General features: G+C 42.9%; 1 protein-coding gene across 1 annotated transcript in view; it reads right to left on the reverse strand.

Moving 5' to 3' along the window:
- SMO (smoothened, frizzled class receptor) overlaps positions 1 to 16,784 on the reverse strand; it is a 174,989-nt gene that overhangs the window by 64,183 nt on the left and 94,022 nt on the right. The window contains exon 10 of the mRNA XM_078677665.1: positions 7,833 to 7,981. Coding sequence (XP_078533791.1) covers positions 7,833 to 7,981 — 149 coding nt within the window. The remainder of the gene's footprint in view (positions 1 to 7,832; positions 7,982 to 16,784) is intronic.

The following is a 16,784-nucleotide window of genomic DNA, read 5'->3' on the forward strand; positions in this document are numbered from 1 at the left end:
CCCTAGTGGATAGTCTCGTGCGTAAGCGTTTCAAGACAACGCTTGACATATCCAATGGTTTTTATGCTCACAGATTGGACAGCTTTAGCTCCCAATGGACCAGTTTTACAAGCGCTGGAGTCCAAAAGCAATTCCGGCGTCTTCCAATGGGCTACAAGAATAGTCCTGGTGTATTTACCGCTCGAATTGTCTCTATTCTGGAGGCACTCGACCCTGATGCTTTTTCGTATGTGGATGACATATATCTCACAGACGACGATATTTGGGAGCATCTGTGTCGTGTAAATTCTCTTGTTTGCAACTTCGCAGACATGGGTTACAAATTCAACTTTGCAAAATCGCACATTGCTGAACATACAGTGTTGTTTTTGGGCTATGAGCTCAACAATGAAGGTAGAGGTTTGGCTCCTCACTTCTTGGAGAAGTGCGCACAATTGCGCGCACCAACAACTCTGAAAAAATTACAATCCTTACTGGGCTTTTTGAATTTCGGCAGAACTTACATACCGGAATATGCCCAGCGTATCAAGCCTTTGTATGCTTTGATACAACCAACTTTCTCAAAATCATGCTGGCTGCCTGAGCATTCTGCCATTTTGCAATCCTTGCAGGCTGATCTGCTCGCTTCTAAATATTTACTGACTCGTGATAACCACACCAACCTGGTCATAAGAATAATTCCTGGGACGGTGGGTTTCACTTACCTCACTTTTAATGAAGGTGACACAGTACCTATTGCTTACAAGTCACACTTGTACACCTCGGCTGAGATGCGGTTTCCCACCATAGAAAAGGTTTTAACTGCTGTACAGATGGCTATTCTAAAGGAACGAGCTCTGTCACAGGGGAAACGCATGCTAGTGGTAACACCCTGTCCTCATTTGGAGGCAGTCACGAAAGCCAGTGTACCAAATTCGAAAGCTTTGCACCCTCGGTGGATTCAGTGGGCTGCGTCATTGTCATCCTCGGATGTCATGTTTATTTTTGACGCTTCCTTACGGTCGCAGGAGTTCTTGCAGTATGAATTCGTTCACCCTGCTCCTCTGTCGATGCGACCTTTGGAGGACTTCCATTGCATCATTTACACTGATGGGTCGGCGCAGGTTGCGCATGGCTCTAAACATGCCTACGTTTCCGCATGCGCCATTGTGGTCGGTGCTATGTTGAATGATGAGTTCATTTCCAGGGAGGTACACACGTTGCCCCTGGGCGATTGCACCGCACAATTGGCAGAGCTTCGTGCTCTCTTACTGGCTTTGGAGTACGCAGATCCAAGTGTTACTACTCTAATTGTAAGTGATTCTTACTACTGTGTCCAGTCTTACAATGAGAACTTGTTCTTTTGGATTCAAAATGATTTTCATGATTCCAAGGGTAGCACGATAAAACATAAAACGATCTGGGTTCGAGTGGCCGAGCTTAAAGCTATGTTGCCACTCGTTTATGTGATTCATACTCTCGGTCATCAGCGCGTGGGAGTTCACGCTTTTGGCAACTCGCTTGCTGATGAAGCAGCGAAATCAGCAGTATCTACATACTTAGTTGCAGCAGTTACTAGGTCTAAAACCAAGATTGATAGCGACATCTTGGCAGCGATTGCTGCCTCTGAGAAGGGAAGTAAACATCCTTCGGGATTCCCTTCGAAGTATAAATACCACTTAAGTCCCGAAAAGGTTCCTTTTGTGACAATTCCTGATGTTGGGGAACGGCTGATTCCCAACTCGGATCGCAGAACAGACTTGATTACAGCGGCTCATGAAGGTGTGGCGTCTGCGCATGCGGGCGTCTCAGCCACTGTAACGCAACTACAACAACGTTTCTGGTGGCGGGGACTGTACAAACAGACGCGTGATTATGTCCTTCTTTGTGACATATGCCAGCAGATTAAACCTTCAACTGCTACGCGTCCGCCTCAGACTCAGTTGTACATTTCTAATAAACCACTAGGCTGTGTTTATTTAGATCACTGCGGTCCATTTTCATCTGATACTGCGTATAAATACATCTTAGTAGCAGTTGATTCATGCACACGCTTTGTTTGGGTATGGCCACATCGCAGCGCTGATTCCCGGACTGTCATCAGAGATTTGCGTATCTTTATAGGGATTTTTGCCTGTGGTACCTTCCATTCGGATCAGGGTCCGGCTTTCGCCTCTAAGGCGTATAAGGATGCCATGACTTCGATGGGGGTCCAAGTCAAGTTTTCGTCACCCTACAGACCCGAGGGTAATAGTGTAGTTGAACGAATGAACCGTGATTTAAAGCAATCTTTGACAGCCCGAGTTATAGGCACTGGCAGAAACTGGCTGGCTCACCTCTATGGCGTGCAGCGTGCTCTTAATAATCTCCCTAGAAGGTCTCTGGGTGGGCGGACCCCATACGAAATGCTCTTTGGCATCAAGATGTTCGTCCCTGACCTTGACGGTCTAGACCTGGTGGTTCGCGCCACTTCCTTTGACGCAGATGAACATTGCAATGTTTTACAGAATCTACAAATGACGAGAGACACTCTTGCAAAGGAACATTTGCCCTCCACGTCGGATGATGCGTTGCAGATCCCGGTAGTTGGCTGGCTACCCCAAGTTGGAGAACTGGTTCGAGAGAAGATCGACAACAAGAAAGAGTTTGGTCCCTAATATCGAGCTCCGGTCCCAGTGCTTGGAGTGAAGGGCACAAGAACAGTCATTTTACCACCACTTCCAGGTCGTAAGGAAAACAGGTTTATTTCTATTGACAATGTCAAGATACACAGAGTGGCCGATTCTTCTTAGCATGACACCGGCTGTTTCCTGTCCTTCCATTGTGAGAAATTCAATTATGCCCACTGCTTCTAATAATGAACCTGAGGTGGCCATCGAATTACCTGCGGTTTCCAGTCCATTATTGAATAATTTACCAGGAACTAACCTTGATGAGACAGACTATACATACCCCACTGATTTGTCCATGCCTGACCTGCAAGCTCGTTTAGCCACGGAATCCAGATTTTCATTTGACTCTGCTTCCCTTGCCTCGAAAAAACCCTCTAAAATTGCATTATATGCTAGCCTGTTTAAAAAACATTTTTTGATACCTCCTTGGATATACATTTGGCTGGTCCTTTTTTCAGTTTACCTTTTTATGTCAATTGGTTTTGTGTTTTATTTTTTTCGGATTATGAATGGACACTATGTCGAGGAGAGAACTTGCATTACTCATTTGAATGGAACTTTGGCCCCACTTTCCTCTTCACATTCTACACACAGATTAAAAAGAGACTTGACTTTGGTTAACATCACAGCGTGGCCTGTTCTGGATGGAATCGCGTGGGATGCAGTTCGTTTTCAGATTCATGGTCCAACGGAAGTCGTTAATGTCCCTAATGTACTAAGAGTTAATATGGGGGATGTGGTGAAACAAAACATTCGTTCTGATGATTGGGATGTTAATGCTGTGGAAAGTTTGTTTTCTGATTTGAAATATTATGCTGCTTTTGATGCTGAGGATTTATATTTAGAATCTGCTAATTATGGTGAATTGTTCTGTTACCAACATTATGGCAATCACTTCTTACACAAGACATCTTCCCGAAGGGATGCGGTTAATTTTACTCAGTGGGAACATTGCCCAGCACCAACACAAGGGAGTTCAGAAACGTTTCTTAAAAAGTATACTTATTTCACTGACTTTAATCAGTCCAATCCCGAGTCCTTTTATTTTAAATTTCACAAACAGCCACTGTCCAAGGTTCGACTTACAAATACAAAATTGTTATATTCAAAGGCCTTCCTGGATCAATTAGTTACTGGAGGGTATGAGTTATGGAAGGATACCATAGACGTTAAATCAGTTTGGGGCTCAAGGGCCTGGCAGGTACAAGGCACTGAGGCTTTGCACCGTGCATGTCTCATCCCAAATCATATGTGGTTTTTAAATGAAACCATTTCCCAGACCACGTGCTTTGGATTGGCTACATCTAAAAGGTTAAACACCCCGTCTTTCCCGGAGTTGGAGGAATATGAGAATTGGAGTAATTTTACTCAATTGTCCATTAGAGATATACAGATTCTACTTCTGAATTCCTCCTTTAACATTTCCAGTATGAATCCCAAGGGTTGGCTGCTTTGGCACCGTAGTGCTGATTCTTGCCAAAAGAGATTTTTAAACATAACTGACGGTTTTAAGACTGTTAGATCTGATCCCCGTTTTGATTTGAGTCATACTGTCACCTCTTACTCTGTGGGCAAGTTGTGTCAAGCTTGGCTGAAACATTCAACTTTACCTGCGGTTAAGTATCACCTTTCCAAACTGAATGCAGACGTGGATTTGAATGATTTCATTAAGGGCCCAGCTAGTGGCAGGTCGAAAAGGTGGTTATATGGTGTTTACAATGAAATCTGGAAGCTCTCACAGATTGAGGCTGCTTCACGCCTTAGGGCTATTGATCAGGCAAATCTTGAGAAAGTGCTTGCAGTGGTTGACAATAGCATTAACGTGCTTTCCTCTAGAATTTACACATTAGATAATATTGTGTCGTCTGTTGTTGATATTGTGCATGATGAAGTGTCTGTATTATACCATGGTCAAAATCAATTACGTTCAATCATGCAGTTTGCATGGACACTACAGACTCTAAAAATGGGTAAAGTTCCCTGGGGATACATGAACGTTTCCTCTTTATTTGCACCGTTTAATTTGACAGACAAACAACGCTTGCTTTCAATGCGTGATGCTTCCTTTTCTATGCTCCATATTGAAAGATTGGAATCTTTACCTTTTTCAGTGGCAGAGACCACTGCTGCTACGTGGCTTATCCACGGTTTAATAACGCTGCCTTTTGCTTTATATAAGTTTTCAAATTGTATGAAATATGTGCCAATAGGTCGTTTTGAACCCTTAGGTAGCGGTTTTCTTCATGAGGTCTGGTCACTCCCATACACATACAGATGTTTCAAGGATGAACAAGAGGTTTATCTAACAGGGGATGAGTGTACTGAGACGCCAGATCATTCTTTAATGTGCAGACACATACAGTTACACGGTTCATGTAACAAGGACCGACCGAATATGGCTTGCGTTTTACAGGGCACGCCAGTTCCTGCTATCATCCCCACGTTTAAATTGTTAGAGAATGGTAGTTATTTAATGCTCAATAATGAAAACTGCTGTGGTTTAATTAAAGGTATAGCTTTCATAGTGACGGTTAGTGAGCGAGTTATTTGCTGCAGAAATGTTCTTTATCCTCCCACACGTGAACATAGGGAGTCTTCCATTTGGCCACAGATACCGACCTTGGGAGCAGAATTCAGCGGCATGGCTAGAATAAGAGCTCTATTGTCCCAGAAAGAGGTGGCCTTGAGCTCGGCCCGTGAAACTTTCGTGCTTCACATTGCTAACACCCGCACGGAGGTTCAGGCTCTTTTAAACACTGATTTGCCCTTGCATTTCGGAGCCATGGTCCGTTCAATCTTTAACGCATCCTCCACAACGGGCCTAGCACATTTTTTTAAAGTTGTTAGCGGTGGTCTCGTGACTTCCTTTGAGAAGATTTTTGGAGTCCTCCCTGCTTTCTTCCATTCTATTTTTTCATCCTTGTTTGGAGGGTTCCCGTTTTTGCTTGCATTAGCGGCTGGCGCATTGGTGGTTTTCTGCCTTTTTAAATATGGATGCCCTTCCTGTGCAAGACCACGCACAGCTACTACTGACGCGGTTTCGCAACCGCATGCTTGATTACTATGGCACACTGCCGTTAGCGACTCTAAGCACGGCGTTTGGATTATCTTTTCGGTTCTCCTATTTCACCTGTGTCCAGCCTGTATTTCGCTGTCTGACCTGTGATTTCCTTTGGGCCATTGATTTGTGTCTCTGCGGACCAGCATCTTCTGACGTCGATTTTGATCAACTGATGAGTCCTATCATTGCTCACGAGTTGGTTTGTTCTGACGAAAGGATTATGGCCTTGGCGGTGGCACATGGACTAATGGGTCCCTGGGATGTGTTGTCGGCAGCGCAAAATTTCTTGGAACAAAGTTTTCTTGAAAACCCACCGAGCTGTCCTCTGATGGTTATAGAGGATCCGGTGCTGGAAGATCACGTATGTTCCTTTCATCTTTTAAATTGGATGGCTGAACTGTTTTCGGATGAGGACAGTGACTTCCTCCTGGAGGCTGTTGCAGCTTACTTTTCATATACGGTCTTATCATAGACACTGCCTCAAATTGACATGCTGATTGATAGCATTTCCTTGATTTTATTGACTTTTGGTCAAGACATTTTATTTTTTGCTTGCCTATTGGCTTGAGCCACAGTATATTTGTGGGCTATTTTTTTTAGCATTAATTTTTATATTCATACTCGTTTATAAATGGATTCTGCTCTCATGTGATGGCACTTCTGTTACCTTATTTAGTCCGTTCTCGGATCATGGGGGGGTGTTGTATAACTCCTATATATCCCTATATCGTGTTAAGTTAGCATAGGTACGTTTGAGATTTAAACGCCATTTTTCCTTTCTTGCAACTTCTGCACACGACCCTCATTTGTTGACTTAGCTTTCAACCTAGTAGTTTGCCGTGGTGAATGTGAGAATAATATGTTATTGCTCTGATATCTGCTTTGTTTAATAAAACATGTCTGCACGGAGAGTGCTGAAGTTTCAGGAGCAACACGATATGGAATTGTTATGAGGTCTGATCTCCACGCCTTCATAGTCATAACACAAGTGCAGCCTTTGCCAACTTGGGCTTGAGGCGGGATTGATATTGCTTTGCACGAGAATTGTTAACACACTTGATGCGGTGCACATGCAGAGAGAGCTGGTGTATGCTGATGTGATTCCTTCATGCTAGGACACTAAGGTATGGGCCCGCCCTAAAACAACCCAAAGAGACCTTCTTAGATAATAATATAATATATGTGTTAGGGAGGGTGAGATATAAGTGTTGTTAACTCTTATTCATTACAGCATGTTAACATGCTGTCACCATTCGCTTTTTATGTCTTAGTAACTATGCTGATAATTTTGTTACTGATAATAAGTATACTTGTATTATCAAAGATACTGCGCCTGAGAAGACGGCATTAGTAAATAAACATTTCAAATGCATATGTGTCTTCTTTACTCCATGTTCTGGTTTGTAATGATAATATAACGAAAGAGTGTTCATGAGTCCCACGTACCCTGAGGTACTGTAAGTTCATGTTCTGGTTTGTCTAAACATTGGGTGTTTGATATGTCCAATGAGACACTGTAGCTAGCTCGGTAAGGGGTGAGTTGGTTGCTAAGGTAAGTTTTGGGACATCCTAATTTGCCGAGGTTCCACTCCTCTGTGCACAGTTCTGTGTGAGTACAGAAACCCTGCAACACCAGGGCTGGGATAGAGCCTAGGGCAGTCAAGGTTGGACCAATCCTGAGCAACTGGAGAATGGCCCCTATCATTCTGATAAACTGGGCATCAAGGGCTACCCATGCTTTATGTAATGTAAATGAATGCATTATTACAATAGTCAGTAATCATCAGGAACACATATACATTGATAACAATGAACTACACAAAACCTTTACAGTGAGCCCATCACAGAAGATAGAACCTCTTTTGGTTTCTCCCCCGTGCTTTTGTTGTATGTTGTATACATTACAGGGGACAGCTTTTATTTTTGCATAGGGAGGGTGCTTTGGAACACATTCTGACATCAGGATGACCACTAGAGTATGAATTTTCTTTCTTCTACTAACTTGGAATAGGATAATGGGTGACCAGAGAGATTTATTTAGATGGTCCCGGCAACACTGATTGAGGACTGCTATGATAAGAGAAAGGTAAGAAGGAATTTGAGGCACCCCAATAACTCACCCACAGGTCCCTCGTGAGACACAGTGTGCATGCTAAAAGACAATTCGCGCTGAGGGTCCTTCAGCAGCTCCTTCCTCTTCGAGAATGCCTTGGCAATCATCTTGCTCTTCTTAATGCGTTTAGGTTCGTCGTCGCTGCGCCCAATGATCCTGAGGAGACGTTACAATTGGTTTAATCCATTGATAGGACAGACACTTCTAACTTAATTTCCTCAGACAAAAGGTCACCCTCACAAACTGCAATTTATACATTAACTGGAAAAGATAAACCAACATAAAACACCTAGGAGTAAAGATGAGATCAACCAGTGTCCTTCATGTCTGCTAAATTATGAGCTCTCAGTAAAGGGAATGTGGTAGGTTCCCATCGTTTGAAGTTCACAAGAGGTATTTCCCAAGTCTCTACACTTCAGGGAGTGGGGATAAGGCCCATTTGGTGCATATTCGTGCCTATCACAGGGTTGTGCAAGAAACTAGTCATTCTCAGGCAAAGTAACTGCTAGGCGTCTTGTAGAGCTTAGTGCCTGCAGTAAGGTTTTTTCTTTCCTACATCAACATCTTTCAAAGGGAGCACTGCGAACAACTGCCATATGTGGGTACTCGAGCAAGCATTGCACATACCAGAAAAGGAACTTCTGATGTGTTTTTTTCCTCAAATACAAAGCACAATTTATACCTCATGCTGTTATTAAAGGAAAACCTCTGTTTTCTGTTCAGAACAATTTGCATTTTCTAACCAAAGCGGGACACGACAGCCAATGTTTTTGGCCATTAGCAAAAATTCTGAGGCAGTCCAGTGAACTACTAAGTAGGTTATTTTCTAGCTTTGATCAGTTATTTAGAGAGGGGCTTCGAGAAAGTGTGGGAAGCGGAAGAACCCGAGGGTCTTCCAAACTCATGGGCCGCTCTCATGGCTAATATGGAAACAATCCAGTCCGAAAGTGACTTGAGTGGTGCTGAAGTACTCAAGAAGTGTTGAGTGTGAAGGATTAACCTAATATGAAGTTACAACTCCTGATCTCACTTACGTGCAGCCTGGATACATCTCTACTATGTAAAACCTTGATAAGCCTTTAGACCTCTCAATGTTTTATATTCTACAACATGTACATGATTAGTCCGAATGTGCATAATACAACAACCGTTTACAGCTAAGAAAGGTCTAAAATGAGTGCAACCTGGTATGGTCTATAACCTGTACAGGCTGAGTAGGCATATACTACGCATATAATGATGCCGGTAGACTTCAACCTCCCTGTTGATTTAAGCACAAAGGCAATGAAAGAAGGCCTCTACGTGATTCTTAGTAATAGCATATCACCAAACTAACCCACTACAGAGGTAACACCCTCAACCACATCCTGACAGCCTCAGCCCCAGTCCACTGCAAGGCTCGTTACCCAGGTTCTGGACAGACCATGTCACCATTTTTCACACAACACCTAAGCAACAAGGACAACCAAAAGGAGAAAAAGCACACAATCTGCTCCCAAAAACCTCCTTGTGCATGTCCTTTAAGAAGATATCAGCCTACTTAACCCTTAAGAGCACAAACTACAAATCAACACTCTCCTTGATCAATACAACACAGCCGTGAAAACCACAGAACTCAATGAATTAATGCCAACTTGATCATCTAGACTCTCATTTCAATGGTACACCCAAAAACTGTCAAGAGCTCAAGCATGACATTCACAGAAAATAAATGAAATCAAGATGGACCACTGTCCTTGATAACCTGTCCCTGTTCAAAACACTCCACTCGACAGGCAGATCCCCTTGTTACTGAAAAGTTAGCCTCCTTCTAGATGACCCACCCAGGAAGCGAAGGATAGAAGTAAAGGCTCTGATACCCGATTCGGTTTGTCTAGTTCGCGCTATATAAAACTCTGCAAAAAACAAACAAACAAAAAAAGTACTCCGCCAAGGAAATGCTGCCATAAACCTCAACTCTCAGCCAAAGATCCTTATTAGGTGCTTCCAAGACAAGATATGACAAATCCTACCCTCTTAAGGTTATCTACCTTGGACCCACGCCATCTCGCCAACTACTGTCCCAACCTCCACCTTCCTTTCCATCCAACTGCAGCAGCAGATACCAATAACAACCTGATACAGGTACTACACAACTTGCTTCATTGTGCCACAATAGACAGCAACTTTTTAATTAATGGACAATGCCCTGCTCATAAACACCAAAAATGACACCTGTCACTTACTACTGCTCGCCTTTTGCAGCCTTCAACGCAGTTGACCACCATATACTGATTCACACTTTGGAAACAGCCATGGTTTTCTGTCACACAGGCCTGCAATACTTTACGCCTCTTGCTTGATCCATCCTCTCACCCACCACCTTCAACTTCTACATAGAGACCTTTGGATACATTTCCACTGGCAACATCAATATCCATCAATATGGCACAACACACATCTCTACCTCAAAATCTCCTCCACTCAAGGTATTCAGAGACTGAAAACCTCCCTTGATTTAATCCAAAAATGGATCGCCATGTACCAACCAAATGCTCAACACACGAAAACCTGGATTATTCCTGTTCGCTAACAACAAGAAAAACAGAATAAAATGTAGCTGTTCAATATAAACACGGATCACAGACAAATAAAAATCATTCAAATTCACCCCGGATGCAAGCCTTTCCCTCAAATAACACATTTCAAAGAAAATCGAGACAGCATGGTACCAGATTTCCCTCCTGTAAGAAAATGAAACTCTTCCTACCCAAAACAGACTTTAAAATGTAAGTAAAAACACTGAACTTCCCTCACCTGCCTGCAGCAATGCTTTGCTTAATGGTTTTCCTTACACTAGATTGGCATCCCTGAAAGGCATCCCACACACTGTGGCATGACTCATCAAGGGACTGAAGTTCAATCCCATCATCCTAAAAGGCCCCTGCAGGCCCACATAATCTCCAAGACAAGCTTCATCACCTACAAGAAGGAAACAATAAGACAACAGACTTTCTCTATTTATGTACTGAGTATGTGGAACAAGGTCAGACCTGCTCTCACCTTTTAACAATTAAGAAACTGAAGACGCATTTCTTCAAAAACAAACAAACACCCTACATGACAAAACCTTCATGTAGCAGCCTAACTGTAAACAATCTTGAATCACACACTACGGTTCTCACCTGCTGCTCAGCAACTCATACTATCCAGCTAGGTTTACTATATACAAATACCCTCACCTACATACATACATATATACATACATACATACATACATACATGTGCACACAGGTGAGGCTGACCTAATTTACACACTGAATAATTCGTGCATACACACTGCGTACGTCTACAGTGGTACACCCTGGATATGGTTTAGCATGTGCACACAGGTTAGGTCTATACTATGTCAATCCTGAATAAATCTTTCATGTGTACTTCCTGTATAAGTCTTTTGTGCATACACCCTGGATAGGTTTATAGTAGAACATCTAGGATAAATCTATAGTATGTGCGCTCAAAATTGATCTAAAGCAGAGGTTTAGACAGAGCTTTAAATGGGGGTGAGGAGCCCTTTGCAGAGTTTTGTGGACCAACAGATCTTGTGAGGGAGAGACACAGAGAGAGAGAGAGAGAGAAAGGATTACAATACTGGACTCATATTTCAGATTGTGCACTATCAACGCCATTTGTCAGAAAAGGTATATGTTTTGCTTAAGGGAATTTCTAAAGGGACACTGCAATTGAGACCAGGGGTGGCAAGAAAAAGCTCAGCCATGTGCCAGTATTGATGTAACAGCCTGTACTGGAAAGGTGGTGGATAAAAATAAATTCTTACTTTAGCTCTTTGTGGGTGTCTCAGTTTCTGGTGGTTGGATAGCAGTGAATGTTGCAAACCAGCAAAGATGTGCCTCACTCAAGGTCTGCAAATGTCTCAATAATGAGATATTAGTGCATGCTTGATGAGGTAGGGAATAGGGGCAGTGCTAAGAGTTCTTTAGCAGTGTCAGCATGGGGGGAGCTTTGTCCGAGTCTCATGAATGGGATATCAATACATAGTACTGATCAATACACAGTGCTAATGTGTATTTAGATTACGATATATAAAACATGAACGTGCAGGCTGAGCAAGTCTTGAGTTTTCAATTCCACAAATGTGCAGTCAGAAATGCCCCCTTATCTGCCCGGCTTCCCTAAGGCTCTTCCCTCCAGCCTTTACCCGTGGTCTGGAATTAAAAATAAAGAACAAGCGTCACTAGCAGTCGGGTGCTGGCTTCATTATACTCATCCCTAAATGACAGATGAGATTGATCGTGGTGTGATCCTTGCCTTGTAAAGGCTGTGATGCACACTGGAATGAGTTGCGTGCAGCAACAGTGGACCTGGGGGTATTAGGGTAAATTACTGTTCTCAAACGAAAGAAGATGCAGACCCAGGGAAAAGCAGGACAGAAATGCAAGCTTGTTTCCAGGAAATATGGCAGGAGGTTTCTGCCTGCAAAATACCAAGCTGTACATCAATGACCCTCAGAGCCATTTAGTAGGCGCATGAGATATGTTAGGGTTTGTATTCACATTTTTAAACCAAGGCTCTAAAATCGATATCAGGGGCCCTGAAATTATGCAACAATGGATAACCAAATTATGCAGCGGGGTCGACTAAATCGTGTGGCAAGAATATACAAATTATGAGACAAAATTTGGCACATTGTATGAGAACATTACTTCATTGTTTCGTAGTTTTTTCACATCTTATACTGTCTGAACGAAATGGTTACTTTCCAGTAGGAGTAGTTTTGCAGCTTGAAGAGTTTTCTGAATTCACATGCTGTGCATTATTCCGCCATCTAGTGGTTGGATCCAGGATAGTCTGTTTTTTTTTTCTCTTTGGGGCGTCGTTGACAACCATTTGGTGCTAGGTCCATCCCTTGTATGACGTCAGACGGCGCCCCGGAAGTTCCTGTGTGTGGTACCCATCTCCGAAATTCATTTGACTCCTTTTCCTAACTTGGTAAAATTGGGTATGTCTTAAATCTTGTTGTCTTTAGTTGTTAGTTCTTTATTTACACAATCTTCTTTCCCTACCTGTTTGCATTCCTCCTCAGAGGGGAGGTGGGTGGGATGCAGGTTAATCAAGAAAACTCTTCAAGCTGCAAAATTACTCCTATTGGTAAGTAACCATTTCGTTTTGCAGCATTAATCCTTTTCTGGACTCACATGCTGTGCATTAGATTATGTAGCGGTTTCCCGCTCATTGTTGTGGTAAGATGAGGAAGATTTTGCGAACAGGTGTTGAAGTGCCTCTTGCCCCACTTGAGCTTCCTGAGTCAATTGTAAATCCACGCAGTAATGTTTGGTGAAGGTGTGTGGAGATGCCCATGTTGCTGCACATATAGGCACATTGGCCATGAATGCTGGGGTTGCACCTTTTTTCCTTGTTGAGTGGGCTTTGGACCATGAGTTTAGAGTTTTTCCTGCTGAGGCATAGCATATTTGAATTGCCTATACAATCCAACGTATAATTGTCCCGTTCAACATGGGTGTCATGACTTGGCATGAGAGACGAACAATTGATTCCCATTATGGAATTGTCTTGCCTCATGTAGATAGTATAGTAAAGCCCTTTTTACATCCAGGGTATGATGGCTTCTTTCTAGTTGTGTTTGTGGGTTTTTCGAAGAAGAATGCTAGATGTTTGATTTGGTTCATGTGGAATTTGCTTACTACCTTAGGTAGGAATTGAGGGTTTGTCCTTAGGATTACCTTGTCCATGTGGATTTGCAGGTATGATTCCTCAATAGTTAACCCCTTCCACACTCATGACGAGCTGGGCTCGTCATGAGGTAGCCTCCTCGCACGCTCATGACGAGCCCAGCTCGTCATGAAACAATGGGAATCAACAAATCTCAGCACAGAAGGGGAATATGCTGAGCATCGATGTGGTTAATGCCTGTAGTTCACTTACTCTCCGTAGAGATGTAATAGCTATTAAGAAGGCAGTCTTTATAGTGATGTATTGGAGTTCTGCTTGGTGCATGGGCTTGAATGGTTCTGTCATTAGTTGTGATAGAACTGTGTTTAAGCTCCACATTGGCGCTGGAGCCGTCCTTGGGGGTGCAATCCTTTTGGACTCTTCTAGGAATCTTTTGATGACTGGTGCTGTGAATAAACTTTTACATGAATCTTCCCTGGTGTAGGCTACAATTGCTGCCATGTGCAACTTGAGGCTCGAGTAGTTAATGTTGCTGTCAAGCAAGTGTGTAAGCTATATGAGCACTTTTTCCTGTGTGGAAATTGAATTTAGAGTATTGTTTTCTGTACACTGTATGGTGTACCGTTTCCATTTAGCTGCGTAGCATTGTCTTGTGTTTTTTCTTGCCTCCTTTAGTATCTCTACTGTTCTTTGCAGGAAGTTTAAATGTTTGAACTCTACGTATTCAGGCGCCAGGCTGCTAGGCTGAAGGTCACTGGTTCCGGGTGAAATTTTTTACCCCTTTGCATTGTGAGGAGGACCTTCTCTGCCTTGAATTTGATCCTCTGTCGCCTGGACAGTTTGAGTAGGCTGGAGTACCAGGTTTGCCTTGCTCATTGAGGGGCTATGAGAATTAGATTTTTTCCTGGTGGTCTGGCTTTTTCCAGTACCTTTTGTAGCAGAGGAATCAGAGGAAAAGCGTATGCCCCTGACCAGTTTAGCGACAGAGCATTCCCATTTGAGAGGTGGTGTTGGAACCTGGAGGCGAAGAATTGGCATTTTCTATTCTCAACTGTTGCGAATAGGTCTATTTCTGGTGTCCCCCAGAGGTTGAAGACTTGTTGCAGGCTCCTTTGCTTTATCTCCCATTCGTGAGAGGTGCTGTTCTGTCTGCTGAGTTGATCCGCTTCAGTGTTGTCCTTTCCTGGCAGGTGAATTGTCTATAGGCTGATTCGCCTTGAGTTTACCCATTTCTATTTTTCCTGAGCTAGCTTGCTTTTGGTAAATTATTTTGTTCCTCCCTGTTTGTTGCGGTAAAACATTGTTGTGGTGTAGTCCGTCTGCATCAATACTGTCTTCCATCCTATGTGGGCTGGGAATGCCTTTAGTGCCAGGAACACCATCTTCATTTCTAGGAAGTTGATGTGCTTTTATTGTGTTTTTATCTAGGAGCCTAAATCGATATTCCTATTTTATGCCCTTGTCCGGTTATAATCAATAATATCCATACAACGGCATAATAATCATATCCATATTCAGTCGTAGTAAATGCTGTCACATTAAGCAAGGCTACTTCCCCGGCCCCCTAGAAAGCACAACGAGTCCTCTAAACAATCCAAACCTCCAGCAACCTGGGAAATCCCCCTTGCTTTGTTTTGATTTCATCCTAGAACTCCTGTAAAGCACTGTAAGAACGGCCAGTTTTTAGTGACATCTTTATTGACGTCTTATGTCCAGCCTTACGTCAAACCCGGCACCTTACAGGTATAAATATACCAACGTTGCCTTAAGCAAACACACGGTGGTGGTATTGGGAGCAGCTATCTACTTGCCCGAGAGCCCAGCTGATGCGAGAGCCCACGGACGCTGCCCCTCCCTTTTGACGCACTGAGAGAGACGCTGTCTTTTCTCCTGCCGAGAAATCCAGCTCCGGTGTTTCCAGATACCTTCGCGGGTTACTGGGATATCGAGTCCTGAGAGAGAGATACAAGACCTCCTGCTTTCTATTACCCAGGTACGGAGCTGACTAAACCCTTAAAGAGAATTCTTGAGTTAGATTCTTGGCAAAACAAACTTAACTTAAACTGCTAATTACTTACTCCTTCCCACGTATTAGGCTTAGGTCAGGTACACAGGGGTAGGCGTATTTAGAAGCACCAGTTGAGTACGTTAGTCAATGTATATATATTTTATCTATTTTAAAGTCTCATATGGCTAAGAAACCATATCAATGCTTTTACAGTACTATTTTATAATCCTCCTTTTACTGTACGCACTTTACTTTACTATGAGTATTGCAATTGTGGCAATTCATTTATCTTGTATGAGGAAGAAGACTGCTCAATAAATTACACCTTTTATTGAAAACGCCCGTCTCTCTTTTCTCTGCATTCTGGTGAAACTAAGTACGCACATTTGACTGAGTGAAATAGCGGTCTATTGTTTTCACACGACTCTAGAGATACACTCTTATTCTGAGGGAGCAAAGTTGTCATGTTATATGGTTGTCAGAAGCTAATCCCTTCTTGTCTATCCAGGGAGGTTAAACTCCTCCTCGTTTATTCGAGAAAGTTTCTAGTGACCTCTGAGCTAGCTGGCAAAAACTTAAGTCTAATATAGTCAGTAGAGACCTAGTCGACCTCAGTCCTACGTCTACACTGCTGAATATATTATTCCAATGCGCAGAGCCTATTGGGAATATAGGAACTACACTACATGGCGCCCAACGTTTGGTAAGGCGATAAATCTAACGCAAGACGTTAGAGTAACTCAGTCGTGCTTTTTCACACAGACCCCTTTTCCCCGTAAATACTCCAAAAGACGTCTGGAGTGGGTAAAAGGTTAAAATCCGCCGGAACTTAGTAGAAAGAGATTTCTATGTATAGTTTTTGGTTTAGTCAACGTTGAAGGATACAGTGTTCCAAAAATATTGTGCACCTAATCTTTGTTTCCTTGAAACTTGATCTGCAAACAAAAAACTTTCTGCCAGTAAAATGACGGAAAGTGAAGAAGAAAGGGAGGCAGCTAGAATAGCAGCTCAACTCCTAGCGGATGACACAAGTCTCCAAGACAATGACCCGAATGCTATACTCATTCCGGTCAACATAAGAAAAACTATAACTCTTAAACTTATAGAAAATGGACTAACACCAAGAGGTGGAATAGTCGTATTCGTAATTGAGGCCCATGAATATCGGCAGACAGAGGTATTCTACACATGGATAAACTTTCCAGCAGCAAACGCTGTCACACACGACTTCCACTATTACAAAATAGAGGAACCTCCGAA

This window comes from Lissotriton helveticus, chromosome 1_1 (genome assembly GCF_964261635.1).
Source record: "Lissotriton helveticus chromosome 1_1, aLisHel1.1, whole genome shotgun sequence".
NCBI lineage: Eukaryota > Metazoa > Chordata > Amphibia > Caudata > Salamandridae > Lissotriton > Lissotriton helveticus.